The 20,969-nt window shown below is 36.5% G+C and overlaps 1 protein-coding gene across 8 annotated transcripts in view; it reads left to right on the forward strand.

Annotated features, from left to right (window-relative positions):
* The window catches only part of SLC4A10 (solute carrier family 4 member 10), a 118,345-nt gene that overhangs the window by 80,143 nt on the left and 17,233 nt on the right, over positions 1–20,969 (forward strand). For all 8 annotated transcript variants that reach the window (XR_001920640.3, XR_001920639.3, XM_018072525.3 and 5 more), the window contains 8 exons: positions 323–423; positions 1,790–1,964; positions 2,150–2,283; positions 3,397–3,642; positions 14,880–14,985; positions 17,760–17,921; positions 18,162–18,275; positions 18,761–18,922. Coding sequence is in view for 6 of the 8 variants with exons in the window: in XM_018072525.3 (XP_017928014.1) it covers positions 323–423; positions 1,790–1,964; positions 2,150–2,283; positions 3,397–3,642; positions 14,880–14,985; positions 17,760–17,921; positions 18,162–18,275; positions 18,761–18,922 (1,200 nt within the window). In the remaining 2 variants the exon portion in view is untranslated. The remainder of the gene's footprint in view (positions 1–322; positions 424–1,789; positions 1,965–2,149; positions 2,284–3,396; positions 3,643–14,879; positions 14,986–17,759; positions 17,922–18,161; positions 18,276–18,760; positions 18,923–20,969) is intronic.

Raw genomic sequence — 20,969 nt, forward strand, 5'->3', positions numbered from 1 at the left:
AGGGATAATTGGCCATAAGCATCTTTGATTATTCCAAATAGTCATGGTTTGCTTTTGTTCTTACCTATTGCAAGAATTTATCAAAGCTTGCTATTCTTTAAAATGTTTTCTGATACAAGAATTTTTGTCATCAATTTTTTAAATTTCACAGAATCACAATTCCTTCTACTATTAACTGTCTGTTTAATAAAGCTCCTCTACAGCTTATGTTGATGAATCTTAAAATTTTATGTTTAAGCTTTTAACTCTCAGAGCCTTTTTTTTTTACTATAATTATATTTTGATGCTAAGACCCATGAGAAGTATCTTTTCCTTCTGGCAGGAGAAGCGTAAGATCCCGGGAGTGCCAAATGGTACTGCAGCCCATGGGGAAGCAGAACATCCTGGGGGACACTCTGGACCAGAACTGCAACGCACTGGAAAGTTAGTGAAAACATACGCAACATCTTAAGCTTTCTGAGTGATGCACTTCCAAAGGAATCACAGTTTTCTCTCTCAAAGGACTGTTTTGGCACATGATTTCTTTCAGTCATTTTTCCTGATTTACTTACCACATAGTTGAAAAGGAAAACATGCTAGTTTGTAGAGAGGGGGACAGGGCAAGAGGGATTTGAGTTTTCACAATTTATTTATTGCAGGCTCCTTTCTCTGTCAGTTACAAAGGTCAGACCTCTGTTAAACTTTATTACTGTTTCTTGTTTCTGTACAGCATGAAGGAAAAGTTGGAAATAGTTATGTGCCGTATATTATGAATACTTACAGTTGTTTTGTGGTTGAAGTTTCTGAGTTGTGCAGCTCTGGCATTTCTTTCTTACCTCAGTAAGCCATGGTATGTCCTGGTACATGAGGCTATGGTTATCACGGTGGCTGCAATATACACACATCAGAATGAACAATTTGACCCAAGGAATACTTTATTTCTTTCATCCGGTATGGTGTGGTGTGTCTCGGCTGTCAGCAATTGCCTTAGTGCAGTGTAGTTGGGCGATAGACTTTTCTTTTACCTTGCTGCCTCTTGATATTTAAATATTGTTCCTACTTGCATGAAACTAAAGATTCAGCTGCAGTGCTGGTGTACACACGGAGGCAGGGGAGGTGATGGCCAGTCTGGCTGTAAGCTGTTCTCTCACCAGTGAAACCTGCTAATTGACAGCTTGAAGGATTGTTTTAATATTTAGGAGGTAGTGGCGCTGCATCTTCCTCTTTATCTCAGCAGCATCTGATACACTGTGTGCCTGTAAGAAAAAGAGCATTTAACTGTATGGTATACTGTAAGGGAGTGTCTGTTCCTAAATATTTTTTGGCATAGTGTATTTGACAAAAGGTGACACTTGTCCTTGAAAAATGGTAGTGTACATTCAATTCTATAATCCACTGTATTTAGGAACAGATTCTCAAGTAAAGAATGTGAAGCTCTATATGTAGATGTGTGGGAAAATGGGTACTGTGATAGCTCTCTGATTATACAAATGTAAGGAATTATTTCACATAATAAACCGTAGGGTTTAATGCATGGGAGCAAGCAACTGTTCAGAACTTTTAGGCCTGGATGATTAGATGACTTTATAAAAGAAACAGGCAAATTAATTTTTTTAAAAAACAAAATTTCCTGATTGAAGTTACCAAGACAGGCTTCTCAGAAACCTTTTTTCCTGGGAAGGATGTATAAGAGTATGTATCATTTGATCAAGGAACAGTAGCTTCTCTGCATTATGTTTGAAGCAATACTATAGAAGAAAGTTTGGTATGCCTCCTTAATTAATTTGAGTTCTTCTGTGTTTTTTTTTAGATTTTTTGGAGGATTGATTTTAGATATCAAAAGAAAAGCTCCCTTCTTCTGGAGTGACTTCAGGGATGCTCTCAGTCTGCAGTGTCTGGCATCATTTTTGTTTCTCTACTGTGCTTGCATGTCTCCTGTCATCACATTTGGTGGTCTGCTGGGAGAAGCAACTGAAGGTCGTATAGTATGTGTTAAATCTGAACTTTTAAAACAAACTTGCATTCCTAGGTTTGTGGTTAGTATTTTCTTACTGTTGCATGAATCACCTTTAAATATTGGTGTTTCAGTGTTTGGAAGGCTACAGACTAAGACATTGCAAAAAGAACCTGTTTGAAAATTTATGGACACTTCTCTTTGTATCATATTCAGAGTGCAATAGAATCGCTGTTTGGAGCATCCATGACTGGAATTGCCTACTCCCTTTTTGGTGGACAGCCTCTCACTATACTTGGCAGCACAGGACCAGTTTTAGTGTTTGAGAAGATCTTATTCAAATTTTGCAAGTAAGTGAAGATCATGATATATGTCATCCTTCACATGTTAGGTAATAGTAGAGGCACTGATCCCAAAGTTCCAACAGAATAGTCAACAATTTGTATTGGAGTGCACTGCTTAGGCTTTCAGAGTCTGAAAATTATGCAGTGACTGAGACAAGTCAGTGGTGATGCAGAAAGGTTGACTTTGAAATTGTTGGCTTTTTGTTTGTTTTGAAGGGAATGTCAGCTTCAGGGTGTTGTTTGTTTTTTTTTTGTTTGTTTGTTTGCTTGCTTTTTGTTTATTTGTTTTTGGGGTTTTGTTTGTTTTTTATTTTATCATTTTCTACTCTGAGACAATACATTTAAATCGCTGGTTTATCTCATCCCTAACTCAAAAGGTGTTACCTCTCACCAAGGAAGCCAAGGAAGTAAGTGCAGTGGAAGTGGTGCCATCTTTCAATAGTCACTAATACAGACCATGCCGGAGTGAAGTGTCATGCCAGAACAGCACATACTCACATTTATGTTATATGACATATCTCTGCCACAGTGTGGGTAAAAATTACATCTCCATGTTGGAAGCCATCATGCTTCTCTGCTATCCTGTCTGCTTTTCTGCCTCACTGCTGTGATGGGGCTTATACACCATGATCTCCTGAACAACATAGAATGAGAGACCCACTTAGCACCCCAATAAATTTTCTAGCACCTTCAGGTAGAGCTTTCAGTTCACTGTGCTAATGTCACCTGGTGTGTTTGGAGCTCTATTATCATATGCAATAAGCATACAGAATTTTGATGAAAGTTGTTACAGCTACTTTTTCACAGCTTAAAAAGAAATTGACAGGTGTTGGCTGTTCGCAAAGGAGGATATGGGATAAAAAGTGAGTCACACACGCTTCATGTGTGTGACTACTCTCAAAGCTTCTGACTTGCTTTAGTAGAGATAGAGGTCTTTGTGTCCTGTTAATTTGGAGGAGAGCTCTGGTCAGGAAGTGACTTGACAGTATCTTCAGTTCACATAGGTATGTAGTTTCTGATTAAGACTGTCTCTAGAAAGGAAAATTTGTAGCTGCCTTGTCTCCATTCACTGTGGCTGGAAAAAATATTAAGTGTGTTTAATTTTTTCCTTGTTTTTAGAGAGTATGGGTTGTCATACCTTTCCCTGAGAGCTAGCATTGGGCTGTGGACTGCAATCCTGTGCATCATCCTTGTTGCAACTGATGCGAGCTCCCTAGTCTGCTACATTACCCGGTTTACCGAAGAAGCTTTTGCTTCTCTTATCTGCATCATTTTCATTTATGAGGCCTTAGAGAAGCTGTTTCATCTCAGTGAGACATATCCAATCAACATGCATAATGATTTAGATCTGCTGACCAAGTACTCGTAAGTAAGATATTTTCTGTTAAACTGTTAGGTTTTGTAAATGGGTTGTTTTCTCCTTGAGGAGCACAGCAGGACAAGTTTGCAGTAGTTGCAAACTTAAGATGTTGAAGCTATTATGCTGTCATTTGGAAGTGGTAGTTACTGGATGTATGTGTACAAGCAAGATACATTTACTTAAGATAAGTAAAAATGTCTTGACTTGGAGTTTCAAAAAGCTTCCATACATGCAATTTGGAAGTCCTAGAATTAAAAATAGGACTTGAAGGGACCTCAGTTTTAGGTCTCTATTCACATTTTTATTTAATGAGGTTTAGCTAAGTCATCTCTTCCTGTAACCTTGTACTGATGGTTTATAATCTTCTACTGGCGACAGGCTGTTCAGGCAATGTTTGTATATCATATATTATTTGATTTTGTTTGTTTGTTTTTTTCTCCAATTGAAATGTTCACCTATCTATAAAGGATATAAATTGATGTACTTCCTTTATTTTAACTTTCTGGCATTTAAGGTACAAGCTCCAAGAACTGAAGTGGATTTGAAATTGTGAGGTGCTTCTCAGTGCTTATTGATTACGTCATAATCAATTTTTTCTTAATAATAAGATTTTTTAACTAACTCCATTTAAGCAGTTTTACTTTATTGTGGAGTTCAGACAGGTACTATTGTACTTGGGGAATAAAAAAGTGAATTGCTTTTATCAATATAGTTTCATTTAGAAGAAAAACCTCATGGACTTGTTTCTGTGATATGAGAACAGAAACGTTGTTCTAGTAAAGAACAAAATCCTAGTCTTTCCTGAGGCCAATCAAGCTTGGTCACCTCAGCAACTAAAATGTCATTAAAAAGCATTTTCAATGAAAATCCCTCTCCAGAAATGTCTTTATTATTTCATTGAATCCATTTGAACCCTCTGCATGAGCAGGGTGGGGCCCTAACAGAACAATGCTTGAAGAGTGCCACATCTTCTGTTCACTGGAAAAATAGGAGTGTCTCAACCAAATGTCTCATTTGCATTTTAAGCTGGAGAAAACAGAACACGGCAACAGAGAAAACATTTGAGCTTTGTGTATATCATCACTACAAGAATAGTTAACAAATCCTGAATCTGAATGTACATTATATAGCTTAATTCACAGAACAAGTTAAGTCAGAGAAACTGTAGTTCTGCTGTGACATACTCTCTCATCATGCTGAAAATAATTCTGTTCCTCTCTAATAGTTTAATCAGTAGACAAAGGAATAATAATTTGAAGAGAAAGCAATAAACATCAAGAATAGACCAAGCATGCAGTTGAGGTTGTATTCTCTTATTTAACTTAACTTTTATGAGGTAGGTATTTTACTCTGAAGATCTTCATATAGCACAGTCTTTGTGGATTGTCGTCCTAGTCCTTCTGTTCACAAATAAATGTTGTAAGTTTTACTTAGAATTCCACTTATTAATCAGAATCCCAAATTGATTTTTGAGGAATGGTATTTACTTTCTGCCTGTCCTTGGTAACTCTCTTCATTGAGTGTAGAATGTGCAGAGCACACAGAATGGTGTAAGAGCAGCTATTGTCATCTCCAGTTACACCTATTGACCTGTCCTGTCCTACAGCACGACAGTTTTAGATTTTTCAAACAGAATTCCTTAAGGACAAGTGTCTTCTGAATGTTTGGAAGAAAGATTTAACCACTGCCTAGTGGTTTCAAACCAAAATTATTTGATATAGTATTTTTGTAGTTATTTATGAGTTTATTATTTCATACTTATATTCTCTGTTATTCTTTCACTCTGTGTAGATAATACAATTAAGTTGACTTTTAAAGTCTTGCATTACATCTCACATTTGGCATTTATACTGTATCTTCTACTTGCAACAATATCCTGTTTATTATCAATCAGGTCCATAGCAACTGACCCTGCTAATACAAAAATGAGCAAGCATCAGAGCTCTTCTGGGATGTTACTTACATTTTTTTTAACTTTAAAACTGCTCATTGGAAATGCTAGTGTATGGATAATCAATGCATATTGATTATCTTGTAAGAGCATATCTGATGAATCCAAGGATCTGTGCTCTGAACAGCAAAATGGTAATTCCAGCCTCTTCTGTTCTCTCCCCTCCTTTCTCCTTCATCTGAGTTTTTCTTAGTTTTTCTTAGTTATTCAGAACTGATCTCAAAAGATTGGGAGAACCTAAAGATGTGCTCAGTTGGAACAACTCTACTTCAGCTGCCCAAATGACCAGTACTTTCGCAGCAGACTTGGTGCCACCTGAACTCCACGGGTGCAAATATTCACATATGACTGTCCAGATACAGTGGCCTTTTGCCCAGAAGATGAGGTGTCACACTTATCATCCCCATGAGATCATCACAAGACATTTCAAGTAACCCTCAGTCCATGCTTAAATATCTGTCTCAGTTCCAGAAAGATAAGAAACTAAAAGATGGATAAGCATAAAAGTTTACTTGAAATAAAACTGTCTCTTTTGTGTACTTGAGGATGGGGAATATTTATTTCAGAAGGAATTAGAAGCTTTTGCTGCAGCATCAGACTCCAGTCCTTCTACTTGTAGATTAAATGGGTAACAAACTTGGGCTGAAACTGGTCCTGTCCTTAAAGGACCAGCATACTCTGTTACAGAAGCTAATTAGTATCTGCTGTTTTGCTAATTAAAACAGCTGTTTGCATTTTCCTCTTTGGGGATTTAAAGACAAGTTTTTAATTGTTAGTAAAGCCTTGGCAGTTCTTTAATTAGCCTTGGGTGAACTTCAAAAGGTTGAGTAACTCATTTCTCTTTGAATGCTCAGCCAAAGCTTATGAAAAACTTTGTCTTGGATCTGCAAATCTATGCTAGAAAACTCAGGTTATACTGTAAAATTTCTGTGTGTTCTGTATCCTACCTGTTGCCCACTCAAAAAATTGATGATAAATAGGTCAAAAGACTTGTATATATTGAAAGTTTTCAGTGTATGCTGTGGCCCAGCCCTCCTATCCTCTCCCATGGGCTTTCCAAGGATGCTCTCATGTCCACAGGTAGTCTGTCTACATACCACTACTGTTCCTTTGCCCTGGTGAAGACATGAGTTTGACCCAGCAAAAGTCATTGGCATGCTGTTAGTGCTCTCCTGTGGAGTACTAGAAATACAAAGAAAGTAGTAATTTAAAATGGTTGTTATTTCACTAGATTGAAACCATATTTCAAGTGAGAAAGAAAACCCTTTCTGTGTTTTTGGTGGGTTTGAATTCTGTCACAGACAGTCTCTGTTGCAGGAGTTTGATGTAAAAGACTGTACTGCATGCATCTCTTCTTATATTTGAGAGTACAGGAATAATTACTACTATCTGCTGTAACAAACCTTAGAAGACTATAGAAAGAACATTCAGAACAGTTGGGTTGGTTTTGTATTTATTTTTAAATTTTTAATCAAGCAGAACCAAATATTTAAAAATTGGCTGAAAATCCTCCTAAAAGATGTCTTAAAAATTGTATCTAGCATTTTGCCATTTTAAGTAGAAGATAGGTATTTGAGTTACAGAATTCTGTCTCAAGAAGACAGAAATGTATTTTGTTGCATGATCCAATTAATGTAAAACTAGACCTAATGCACTTTTTACTCATTTTTTTATTATATTTGTTACTCTGTGTTTAAGTATTAGTCCTAATCTTTAGGTGATCTGCTTGCAGGCAAATCCATTCGGCATTTATATATGTAACTTTTTCTTAAAATACCATCTTTTTGATATGAATGATAAAGAATAAGAGCTAAATCAAAAGAAGGACAAAGACAACCTCATTTTCAGTGTGCTACTGTGTGCTACTTTTTATTTTTAAACTGCATTGTTTTGAAGGAATTTGAATAGAGTAGCTGCATCGTTTATTAAATTAAATTGCACATACTTTTTGATCAGGGCTTTTCTTTCTATTTTTTTTTATGTGACCTTTTTGTATTTGTCATGCCATTAGCATTTGTAGGTTGGCATAGCAACTCTCTTATTTCTGCACTCTCTTCCTCCTGTTTTTTCCTACCCCTGTAGCAAATATATCTCCAGTTAGTGAATCCTGTCTGGAACGCTGATGCCCATCAGTTTTAATGTATATATTAAATATTAGAATGTTATTTTTGCTAGGAAAGGAGAACCCCAAACTGGAGCGAATAAAAAACACGTTCTCAAAAGGAAAACAGAATAAGAATTGTGGATGAAAGGAATGTGATTTAGAAAGCAACCCAGTATTTAAAACACAAGCATTTTAAGACCGTTATCTTAGAATACAGAAGATGAGTTATTTCTCAGTGTGAGGTGCTTAGATCTTGGGACTTTATATACCTTTTCATTTTTTATTAATTCTTTTTTCAAAATGATGAATTCATGTTGTTTTTAATAAATCTTTACCAGAAGTTACTCAATTATTAACAGATTACATTGAATAATTTTAAAGTGATTTCTTGGCATAGTAATATGCATATTGCAATCTGTCTTGGTATTGACATGCACTTAAGCATTAGGAGTAGAAAATCCCACTCTGATGTAATTAGAGAGCCAAGATCATGTCAATCTCAGTATCGTTTGCAGGCTATAGAAACCATTGCTTTTAGAAGGCATTGTGAAGATTAGTTTTGTGCATACCACTGTTTGCACAAGGAAATTTTACATCTTCTATTATTTATATAACTTAATCTAAATACATCATTATTGGATGCAAATTAGATTGGTTTATACCCTGTATCCTTAAGCTGCAGGTGGAATGAGAAGAATCAGTGGTGATAAGCACAGAAGTGCTCATTACAATCCCAGGCATGTAATTGAATTCCAATTCCTATAATGATTTCTTTGAACTTAGATATGAATATAGATTTTTCTTTTCCCCTTTATAGTTTTTTTCCTACAGTTAAATAACTGTGCTATATCCTGTGTGTCTTTCCCTAAGAATATCCCTCTTCTTCCCAGAACCATGCAACTACTGTCATTGAGTTTAACTGCTGGTTCCCTTTTGCTTCTTGACAAACCTTGGAATCTAGACATTATTTTTCTTTATTCTATTTATTCTAGGACTTCCCTATGCCTGCCCAACCCAATTGACTTGTTTGTCTCTTTCTCCTTCATGTGAAGCCAGAGAGTGGCTACTTTGCTTTATTCTTTCCTACTATTCATCCCCTCCACTTTCAAAATAGATCTCCTTGTTAAGCAGTTCTCCACAGCATTCAGTTTTTTGTTGGTAGCTGGTCTACACAATGCCTTCAAAATCTAGAAAGGCTTATAAAAAATTCTTGTATGGTTTTGTTATAGTACATTTGTGTGTACTGATGCACCACACCTGGACAATTGAAACTTAAGCTGACCATATAGCATTATGATGTATGGCAATATGTTATTTCCATATCAGCATTATATTGAATCTCTTCTCCTCAGGTGTATGTTTTTTTTAGCTTTGGAAACAGGGGAAAGTGGCATCCTAGAAATATTTATCAGTGAAAGCTTTCAGATGAATTGTCAATACCCCACATAGTTACACTGCATATGAACTTCTATGTATGGCAGTTACATGCCATAGTACTGCTAAGAATGCATGGACTTCATGCTGCATCAGGCAGCTAATAAAAGCCAACCTTTGTGAGTTCAAATCAAAGCTACAAAAAAGCTACAATGTGATTATAAATCTGTTTTCTAGACTTTCCCCTTGACAGAACGTTCTCTTCCTGATGTGTGATCTGAAGAAACTGATTCTTTGAGATTTCTTCACTCTAGCATCAGTTCCCTGCCTCAGATTTCTCTCTCTCTCTCTCTCTCTCTCTCTCTCTCTCTCTCTCTCTCTCTCTCTCTCTCTCTCTCTGTGAAATTATTGTGCTGCTGAAGGCATTGTTTTGGTACTTTTTATAGGCTTTTCTATTTTCATCCTCAGCTTCACCAACTAAACTATATAGACTTCCAACCTTAGAGAATATATGTGGATGCCTGCTGATGTTCGTGACTGTCAGATAGGCTACTTAACTTCATGGTCGTAATTCAGGATGGCAGATCTCATGAATAAATGAAGAAAAAATCTTGTCTTGCCATGACAGCTGTGCTGTGAAAGGATTTCGTGATACTGAGAATAGAACTTAGCTGACAATTTCGTTTTCCATCACTATTAATTATTTTGTTTCCAGTCTCTTCTGCACTGAGACTTTGATTTAGTTATGGATGTTGGCATGAGAAGGAATATGGTAAATATAATGCCAGGGATATACAGGTGTTGTAGGTACAAGATAGCAGAGAAGACATCATTTATGATGTTGTTGTCCCCTTCCCATAGCAATTGTTAGACAAACAGAAGGACTCTGTGAATGCCCATAATACACTTGAAAATGGTGTATTTGGACACAACCTAAACATGCACAGCATTCTGCTATTGATATATTTCCTTCAACCTTGTAAATGCAACGTAAAGAATACTTACACATATATTCTAATATACCTTACTTTAAAACAAATTTAGTTATATTCCATTTCATACTGTCATCTTATTCTTTCTCTGTTTTGTGCACAGCATACTCGTAGAGCATCCTCTGTGTTAGGGGAAAAACTTCCTACTCACATTACCAAATATGTGCTCTGATATTCAGTGAGACATATTGTTTAAACAAGCACATTTTGCAACTTATTTGTCATACTTCCCTGTAGTCTTTAAAATATTATAGATATTCATATTGAGAAAATCTCATTCTCAAGATATCTTAAGTGAGCGAGAAAGACATTTTGCCCTTCTAGGAAGGGGAAATGGTATATTGACTAATCATGAAGAAGCTGCAGTTGCATCTTTTATAGATCAGATCCTTAGTAAGTATAAATAGGTATAGCTTGCAATATGTAAATGCTGGAAAAATAGGAGATCCAAACCAGTGCCTTGTGAGTTGGATAAAACCATCAATAGTAAGTACCTCCTAGTCTTGAAAAGAACATACTGAAAAATGGCAACTCCTTAGAGATGAATGGCCATGGGGCTTAAAAAGGAGCTGCACCATTTAAGTGTGTTTTATGTACTCACAAAAACACGGTCTGAAGCTCTTGTTCAAAGCTGGACTGGCACCATGCTGCATATTTAAAATCTGTGTGGGGAGCAGAGTGTGCGTGACCAGGTAGAGAGAAGAAAATGATGAAGAAGCAACCTGAAGAATCAGGGGTTAAAGGTGGATTTTGGAAGGATTGGAAGGACCAGACCGATGTTAATTTCAATGGAACAAATAGACGCAGGCAGTAATGCATTTCTTGTTTTGCATTAAACAGAAAGTTACAGTCAGGATGAAAGTGGATTTAGTACAGAACCTTTCAGCTGACTAGTTGTTGAGTAGCCATGATATTTATCTTTTATTACTGATCTACAAAGGAGGGGAGAAGTATTACCCAACTTTATGTATAAAAAACCAGGTTTCTAATTTACTAACCGATATTCCCTTTCCCATTGTCCAAAGAAAGAGCAGTCCTACAGTCTTTTTGGTGCTATTAAGTATAGTAGTAACTATTCCCTTTGTGGAACAAAGAAGACTGCTAGTTGTTTGAGATGTCCTGAAGTTGCTGTTGTCAGATCCTATCTCTGTTCTCTGAAAACCGTACAAGTTGTAGGAGATGTTGCATGCAGTGAAATTATGATGGCTGCCTCAAGGCAATGAAATTAATGAAATTGAGACTTAAGAAACAAGTGCCTATACTGTTACAGTTAGATTGGTGCTGAAGATTTAGCTGAAATTTTGATCCACCTGCAAAAGGGAGAGAGGAGAATGCTCCAGAGGATGCCAGTTTGACAGCTATCCTGATTTGTCAGAGATTTGCAAGAGATTTTTTGAGCACTTTGGAAGGCGTAAAGACAATAAAGAGTCCTTCCTCTGGTCATTTTTCCAGTTAGCGTGTTCAGGCTGTTACTCTTTGTTACTTTCTCCTTTTGTCAGTTCTAATCTTACAACAGCTCTGCAATTTTCTGAAGACTGTCTTGTCTGAAATGGTTTATTAATATACCTTAGACTTATAAGCCACTTTATAATAGGGTGTATTAGATTTTTAAATACCCTAGAAGAAAGCAAGCTCTGCTGATTTCTGCCTACCTGCAAATTATGGACATTTTAAATACAGAAGATAGTGAGTGACCTGTGACTGGGTACCTAGTACCATTTTAGATCTCTCAGCCTCCAGCTGCCTTGAAAACAAAGGCACGAGTCGCCACAGACCCTCTCGTATGTGCCAACTCATCATGGATGTCACAGATACCATGAAGTCTACAGGCACCCATGTTTAAATGTCTAAATTGCTACCAGGAGATCAGAATGTCTTGCAGTAGCCAGAAGTGTAAAGATGCAAAAAGAATTGTTCTGTCATCAGTGTGATGAAATGGATGTGTTGAGATTGGCAGCAAAGACTTTTTTTCTAGCCGTGAAAGAAACCAGTTTCTTCTTAGCCATGATGAAAGAGAATCAAATGAATCCTTCTGTATCTTTTAGCCTAAGAAAGATGATTGCTGTCTTACAAGGTGTGAGAGTACATTGCTGAATGGTACCGTATTTAGAGCTGAATATGTTGCTTAGAAAATATAGATGTATGTATAGTCTCTTACTCATTTGGTAATAGCATAAACTCCACATAGTACACAAGTGCTCAGCACTTTAAACAACTTTACAAGAACTTAAGAGCATTTTGAACATCCAAGAAGAAATACATTTTTTATCAGGAAAATAGAAGGGTGTATTAGTATTAAAAATTCAGTGCATTTTACTTTTTCTTCCAACAGCTCTCAAGTGAAAAATGGCAATGAAAGAGACTAAAATATTCAAACGATTAGACTAGAAAGCCTCATTTCACTAGTGTGAGTTTCTCCTTGCAGGTCAGTTGTGTTGGGAAATAGTTATTATTGAAGCAATTACATGTGTTATGAAATGACACAGTAGATAATGTTTTCGTGTTGTGGCACTGAGTGGTACCTGCACTTGTGTTTTCTGGATTGGACAGGGAGTGTCTTACTATCTCACATTTCTCTAATGTTAAGCAATTAGTGTGATGCTGGAAGACAGTCATACCGTGGTACAATCTCACACCAAAATGTCAGTGTTGCCAAAACACTTACAATACTGAAAGCAATATAATGTTGTATATATATTTCAAAAGACTGAAATCATTGTTTGAATGGTCTTCTCAGTAGAAAGCAGGATCTGATCTCTACAGTTAGGGCCCAGTTCTGCACTTGTTCAGTGACAAAAGCAGTGTGCAGGGTCATTTTGGTCTGTGTGGGTGGAGTTTGCAGAAGTCACTTAGTTGCTGGTGATCAGTCTGCCATCACTAAATGCCTGTGCAACTTGGTAAAGACCAAATTGGAATGCTGAGAAAAAGGAAAGTGATATTACTATAGAAATAAACAGATGATTTCATCTGAAGATGAATTACTTGAGCTGTGTTAAACTATAGCTTCATTTGTCATGTTTCTAAGGAAATAGAAATTTTGGCTCCTCTAACTTTTAAATGTAATTTTGCAGTTTGCAGCAAGTGTAGCTGTACCATGTAGTGCTGGCGACAGGCACAGTCTTCCCTTCTAGTGAGGAAGTGACTGATTGAGCAGCCCATGTCACCTTGGCCTACTGTAATCAAACCCTAATGGGCCATGGCCCAGCGTCTGCCCAGTCTGCGATCGGCGATGGACATCAGGGGCCAAGAAGCTCCTGTGCTCACAGAGAACAGCAGTAACCTGACATAGCCACCTCTGTATCGCTGCATGAACATCCAATACTCCCTTGCGATAATGTAGCTGTACCGTTTGTTGGCTTTATAATGCTACTGTAGCTCACTAGTAGTGACCTGCTTCATTTAACCCATTTTGTAATATTTGAGCTACGCATTGAACACGCAATCATTTTGCACTTAGGGCCTGATCCAAAGCCTATTAAATATATTTGAAAGATCCAGTCAAGGACTTTTGGCTCAGGCCCTCTATTTCTCTGAATGCAGTTGCTTTTTTATTTTGCTTTTTGTTCATGGGCTGTAAGGGTTTTCTCTTTCTTTGATAAATAGCTGCATTTAAAATAAAAGCGAGGAATTGCTCAAAGACAACCTGCATCTTTACCTTTCTATATATTAAATGCGGCTGTTGTCACATGTATAGTATTGTAATTGAAATAGAATGGCAGTGTTGTGTACTCACGATGTAGATGGTAGAATTTCTTATATAGAAAATTGTACAAATCAGGATGAGTATTGTAATTTTGTGGAAAGTTAAACAGCCACAGGAAAATAGATGGTATATGTAAGTGAATAAACTGATATTCTGCTACAGCTAATGCAAATGCATGCTCAGTGACTCTGTACTCTATAGTTAGATGTTATCTTGTCCCCAGCTACTCTTGAAAACTTTATCAGAGAGTACATAATCTATTTAAAGCCATCATAAGCACATTAAAATACTAGCAGGCTGGATGGTACTATAGATTATTAATGTAGGATTAATTTAAGGAGAACTGAAAAGGACACTTGTCATCTTGGAACCTATGAAGTATCCTGTGTATTTTGAAGGCTTTGTCAAAGAAAATGTCTCCCACAGTTGCTTCAGAGGCTTTAAAGGCTTAAGTTTGATTTTAAATTACCTATTTGCAGTATTGTCCTCCCACATTGCCTTGTCACCTTTTGTATGTTAAAATACACAATTTAAAATGAAGAGCATGCTTCTACAGCAGCTGTGGGGAAAGGAAAATCAGTGGACATAGAGTTCACAGAGTTTTTGGTGCTGATAATGCCAACACTCTTAGAGCCCTGGCAATTGACTGAGTAGTTTGACAGTTCTGTATGCAAAAGCATTTCTCTGGTAAAGAGAAAGACAGTTTGTTATTTGGGAAATGTATAAGCCTGGAACTGTACATAGCATGTAATGGCCATGTAGGGAAATCTTAGGTATAAGGGGGCGGAACAGAACTGGCACATACTCAGTATTACAAACTGCACTCAGAAGTATCAATAGAACAGGAGGAAAATGGGTGGTAAAACTTAATGTGAACAGTGGTTTAAATATGTCACTTTACGTACTATATATGCATATGCACCTCACGGCAAATTATACTCTAGTAATACACTAGCTACTGAACTACAAACTGCTTCAAAGCATGCATTTACAGAATTCATGTAAACTAAATTTTTCTGTCAAAGTACAGCATAATTTCAATATGTCATAAAATTGATAATTTCGATTAATATCTGATATATATTTTATTATTAAGGAAAAATATTTTGTCTTTTCAGATGCAATTGTGTGGAGCCAGAAAATCCTAGCAATAAAACCTTACGATACTGGCAGGACTACAATATATCTGCATCCGATGTGCCATGGGGGAACCTAACTGTGTCAGTAAGTGAAATATTGGAACTTAATAAATAAAGGCATAGGTATAAATAATTCTGTCTCTCCTACTGCAGCAAATATATTGAAAAAAATACCATGTTTTTGTGATCATATTTGTTTAAATAAAGCATAAAATATACTTAATAAAAATTTACATGGACTTTATAGTGTTATCTCCTTTTGTAAGCATTTTGGACCTTTGATAGTACACGTTAAAGCAAGTGTGTGCATTTTGTGCTCTGCTTTGGAACCTCCTTGACACAAGAGCTTGGCTGAGATTAAGTCTAAACATGACAATGGATTTGTCCTAATTCTGCCAGATGGCAAACGCAAAGTTCCCTTGTGTAGAAAGACTCAGAAGCATTTATTTCCCCTAAAACATTCTAAAACATTCTTGCAACTGTTCAGGCTATAAAAGAGAGGAAGGGGAGAAATTTTGTAACATTTGCTGTTCAGTGACCAATTTTTTCTTACATATGCCTGTAATATTTGTTTTGTCCAGGGAGGGAGGGGAAGAAGCAACAGTTTGCGGGGCTTGTGTGGATGCGTAACTAGCTTCTAAGTGGTACACTTTTCTTAGTTTAAAGGATTTATTACTTCAAATTTGCCTTCTTCAAAGTAACATTTACAACTTGATAAGTGTCATTTTGAGATTGGGCCATCACTTTTTCTCAAAAATGGGTTGTTTCATTGCACAGTCAAAGGGAATTGAGTCCAAAAGACACCAAACTAAACAGCTCTCTCAAAAAACAAAACTGAATTAACCAATCAACAGGCATAATCAAATTGAACACTTAAAAGCCAACCTAGTGGACTGTCTCCAGCAGATACTGTTTTTTCTTTCAAAGATGGGAATGCAGAAGAACTCCTATTCTCCTATTGTGAATTAATCAAGAGCTTTCTTCCATGGCTTGCTCTGAGCAAGAATTGCTCCTTAACTCTGTTGGCGTGGACACAGCAGAGAGAAAGTTGAGAACTGCTGGCCTAAGGGATTCCAGCAGTCCAGAATGAATATTCTCAAAATTGCAGCACACTCTAAGAGCATCTGTGCAGGGGCAGACTCCTCCTCTCACTTTCTCAGATCTCTGACAGTGTTTTTCAGAGTACATTTGCAGCTGAGGAGATTTAAAATAACAGATTTTGTTTTAACTATAAATGTAAAAGGCTGGCTGCATTATATAAAACCCTTTAAAACTTCTGTGAAAGTTTATTACCAAAATTTGAGTTTACCTAGGTAGCAGTATCTGATGAACTTTTCTCATTAGTTCCTATAGTTGCCAAAGAAATAACTGAATTTTTTTCATACTTTTGTGTCTTTATTTCCTGCAAGAATCATCAAGAAACTTCTGTTCAAGAGTACTGCAGTAAGAGATTAGACCTTGCTGCCTGTAAATATTTGGTCAGACTCACCCCACTGTCTGTTTTACGTCTCATATCTTCATGTAGTTTCTTGTGTCTGGTTGAAATGTTCCAAGTTTCTGAAGATGTGGATTTTCATTCTCTAAAAAACAACAGTAGGACTAACAATTCTTTTGCTATCAAGACAAAACAAGTATGAGCAAAATGCTTGTTCTGTTGGTGACAAAATAATTTTCAGTAGATAATCAAGGTCTAGCTCAGGCCAGGACAAGTTTTATACTTGATGTCCCAGAATCTTGAGAATTTCTTTCGGATTTCCTGATTATTTTTTTTCCCCACCTGAAACCTTTATTTCATCAGTTGGAAGTGCATCATATTTATCCCTAGTTTACTCCTATACCGATATAAAAGGTTTTGCACTCCTTTGTCTCACAGTCATCAAATAGCAACTGTGTTTTTTTCCAAGCCAATCTTTGTTCAAAGCCAAAGTTTCTCATAACATGTCAAGCCCACAGTATTGTGATGCCAGTCTGACGAGCCAATGACCCACTTAATCTAACACTAAAGGATCCTGATCTGGCAGGATATTGCTGCCAGGAATCTCTGATTCTGGGTGCTGCATTTCATTTTTCTTAATAAGTGTGGAGGCACTGGGAAGGAGAGGGAAAGAATTGTGAGTCCAGAGCTGGTAGCTCCTTTTTTAGAGCTACTTTCTATGATTTTAGACAACTAAGCATGGTAATGGAGAATTGCTGGATATGTTTTCTACTGTATCTCCATAATTGATCATAAATTATATTGAATAGAATTAATGTTACAGATTTAGGGTTTTCTGGTACTTTATCAGATTGATTTTTTCTTTAAGAGAAAGACAATTTGTGGAATGTGCTGCCCCCATGTGGTAATAAATGTCTTGGTCCCTTTTAGGCAACATTTAGTCTGATACTGCACATTCTAAATAGCTTTTTCTTCAATTGCTAGGCCTGTGAAGTTAAAAAAAAAAGCAGTTCTTGACAATGCACCAGGAGCAGCCTTTCTCTTGGTGGCTTTTGAACTTTGCTTTCCACTCTTGAAAAGAATTAGTAAGTGTAAATCCGTATTTGCAAACAGAAAATAAATAAGTGAACTTAGTTTGAAATAAATCTGGTTTTATATTAATCTCTTTATTTATGGTATGTCTTAGTGACTTCATCATTTAATACTGATTAAAAAAGAGATTATTTTTGAGAGTTTGAGTGTTTTCTGTGCAGACTAAATGCAAACATAGTGAGTTTTAAGTTTAAAAAAAATAAATATATAAGAATTCTTGTACTATTTCTAGTAATAGAGTCTGCTTGCAATTTAGGAAAGAAATTGGACAGAAAATATTAGTGTAAGCACAGATACTTCTTAGAGCAATACTATTTTTCTCTCCCTAATAGGAATGTAAAAAATTTCATGGGGAGTTTGTTGGACGAGCCTGTGGTCATCATGGCCCTTATGTTCCAGATGTCCTCTTCTGGTCTGTCATCTTATTCTTTTCCACAGTAACGCTGTCATCCACACTGAAGCAGTTCAAAACTAGTCGATACTTCCCAACAAAGGTGTGTGCCATTATTTTAATTCAAAGGTTGTCATTAGTCATATGTAAGTATAAATTCCATCTGCATTGCAAATTCAGTAAACTGCTGAAGCGGACACTGCATCTTTTCTCTATTAGAAGCTTGCATCAGAATAAACATTGTTTTAGCTGTAAGCACAAAATGTCTTAAAAAAGTGAAGAAAAATCTTAAATAATACGTGAATGTTTTAGTTAAAATAGTAATTTCTCTCAATAATTGTAGGTACGATCTGTTGTCAGCGATTTTGCTGTCTTTCTCACTATTCTGTCTATGGTTTTAATTGACTATGCCATTGGGATTCCATCGCCAAAACTTCAGGTTCCAAATGCTTTTAAGGTAAGTTGTTGATACATTGCACTGCCTTAGTATTTTACAAAATAATCTCTATAGTGGGTTTATTAGTTTTTTATTATCCTCAGGGAGTAGTGATACTATTCTAAAATTTTTGTGTTCTCCAAGTATTATGCAACCTCTTAGATGTACGAATCATTTAAGTGAGCCTCTTCATGTTTTTTTCAGGCCCCTTCATGCTTTCTGATGTAATCTCTGCAAAGATTAGCAAGGCTCAAATCACCCAAATCCTAGACCGCTGTAACGTTCTGGGGCTTCTTCCAAATTCTGGGTTCACTGTATCAAATGCAACCAAGCCTGTAACATTCCAGATGGTTTCATTATGTGTAATTTCTTGTTTGGGTATCATAGGAAGTTTAGCATTTCTTAGTGCTCTTATATAGGTAGTAATGTTTTGTATGTAGTCTTGTGAAGCTGAAATGTAAATAATCCTTAAAGTTCTGACTGGTCATGCATGACTGTTTTTATAGCCCACCAGAGATGATCGTGGCTGGTTTATTACTCCTTTGGGGCCTAATCCTTGGTGGACAGTGATAGCTGCTGTAATTCCAGCCCTGCTTTGTACTATCCTTATCTTTATGGACCAGCAGATCACAGCTGTCATTATCAATAGAAAAGAACACAAACTAAAGGTATTCAGTCAAAATTTATGTTTTCACTGTTGTTTTCTTCAGATTATGTAACATGAGATCATCTACTTGAGCATGCTAGTTTGTTAAATGTTATACAGCACCCCTTTAAATTGTTATACTTTTTCTTTTTTGGTCTCTGTTGTACCTGTGTCCTGTGTCAGTGATTTATTGCCTTACAGAAGTCTTTATGAATGTAATCTCAATACAGATTCTCAATTAAGAAGGTGCTATCATCTGTGCTTTATTTTTACCCATTCACTTAAGGAAAAATATCTTCACGTTAATGATTTCCTTAAGTACCATCTTGATTGTCTTTTCAGGTATTGACAGTGTTGTTCTACTGGACTGGATTTTGAAAAACTACTCAGAGCTTATTTTGTAATGCAAGACTTTTTTCATCTCTTCATCTTTCTCTGTGATTCTACTCATCTTTTTTTTTTTTTTTTTAAATGCTTTTCTTATCTTAAAGAAGGGAGAAGAATAAAACTGAGCCTTAGAAGCACAATGGGTTCTTAAAACAACATAGGACAACTTCCTGCTCTGTTCTCTAACACTTTAGTTGCCTACAGATGGAGAGAGAAAAAGGGACATCACCCCTCTGAAAAACTGTTGGGCAAAATCTAGCAGCAGGTTTCTGTACATGTATATGCAGAAAGCTTAGGCTTTTTTTTGACATACTTTTAATAAGCAGCAATCCAATCCCAAGTTGCTTTAGCAAATGCATTTGCAACCTTCACTTTGCATTGCCTCTTCTTGGATGATTGTGACATTTGATATGTTCTTTTTTTGCCCTCTTTGTCAGCCTGGCTCTTCATGTCAATCCATAGCATTGCATGTGGTTAACTTGACAGATGCAGGAATTTGCTGCCAAGCTTTGGAATGTGTTTTTTCAGCACTGGCATCTGGGAGTCAGATGGTCCTCCTGGCTGCCCCCTTGTCTTGCTGCGTTTTAGTTTTGCTGGGGTCTGGTGTAGCATCACCTGTTGCTATGCTTCCTTTTCTTCCCATATGTCAGGTTCCTCAGATCATGTATGAATGTGAGGAAATGCTCTCGGATTCTGTATGCATTAGCAGATACATTCCTCATAAATGTGTCAGAAGGTAAAAAAAGGTGTCTCTGTTAGGATTTAGAATTAAACTCTTTCTTTGAGTGCATTGTGCATGTAACTAATATCTGTATTTGACACATCTCTGAGTTTGTCAAGATGTGTCTTGGAGTTAAGACTCATAAGCGCTTTTGGGGAGTGAGGGAAGGTTGCTGGAGTTGGTTCTCTTAATTTTCTTTACTTTTCCCCCTTTTTAAATAATGTAAGCAAATAAGATGGCATTTTCATTTCGATATATGGCTTACATTTTCATAAACCCAGACGCTTCCCATTTTAGAAGTAAAAGTTGTCTTCAGAAAGAAATGATTTGTTTGCTTCCAACTCATTTTCCCCTCTTTTTTTATACTTCCCATAGCAAATTCTGGATAGTGTACATTTCAGCTCTTGGCAGTCTCTGTAGCAAACCTTTCCAAGTTTAGTTTAGTTACTTTTTTTATGTCAAAAGGCATTTGCATGGGTTTACAGGCAAGATTATGGTTCAACATATTCACATTGTTTGCATGAACATCACTGTTTCATCAGACTGTGACACTGGATTTGTTGCCATATTGCAAAATTTTGTGGGGATAGCTAATTCCCTGATTTTTTAAAGGAAAATAGCTTGAGCTCCTGCTTGCATCTGTGAGGTGGTCCTGGATACTTACTAAAATTTAAATGAAATATCCTGCTCAGTTGTGGTAACAGTTATCTATAGAACCAAGCTTCGTGCATTCATTATTTCTCCTTTTCAAGTGCAAGTTGTAATTGCAGGTTTTTAAATGTATTGAAGATTTGACAAAAAAATTTTATGCTCTACTATAAAAGCAAAACACTATCCACCTGTTGGTAAATTCATGTAGTATTCGACTACTACAGAGCTGATCCAAACTAAAAGGTTTTGTACTTACTTTCCATATGGATGTTTATGATATTACTTTCTAGGAAGGAAATCAGTAAAACAG

This window comes from Manacus vitellinus, unplaced genomic scaffold, assembly GCF_001715985.3.
Source record: "Manacus vitellinus isolate BGI_N305 unplaced genomic scaffold, ASM171598v3 scaffold_22_pilon, whole genome shotgun sequence".
In the NCBI taxonomy this organism is placed as follows: domain Eukaryota; kingdom Metazoa; phylum Chordata; class Aves; order Passeriformes; family Pipridae; genus Manacus; species Manacus vitellinus.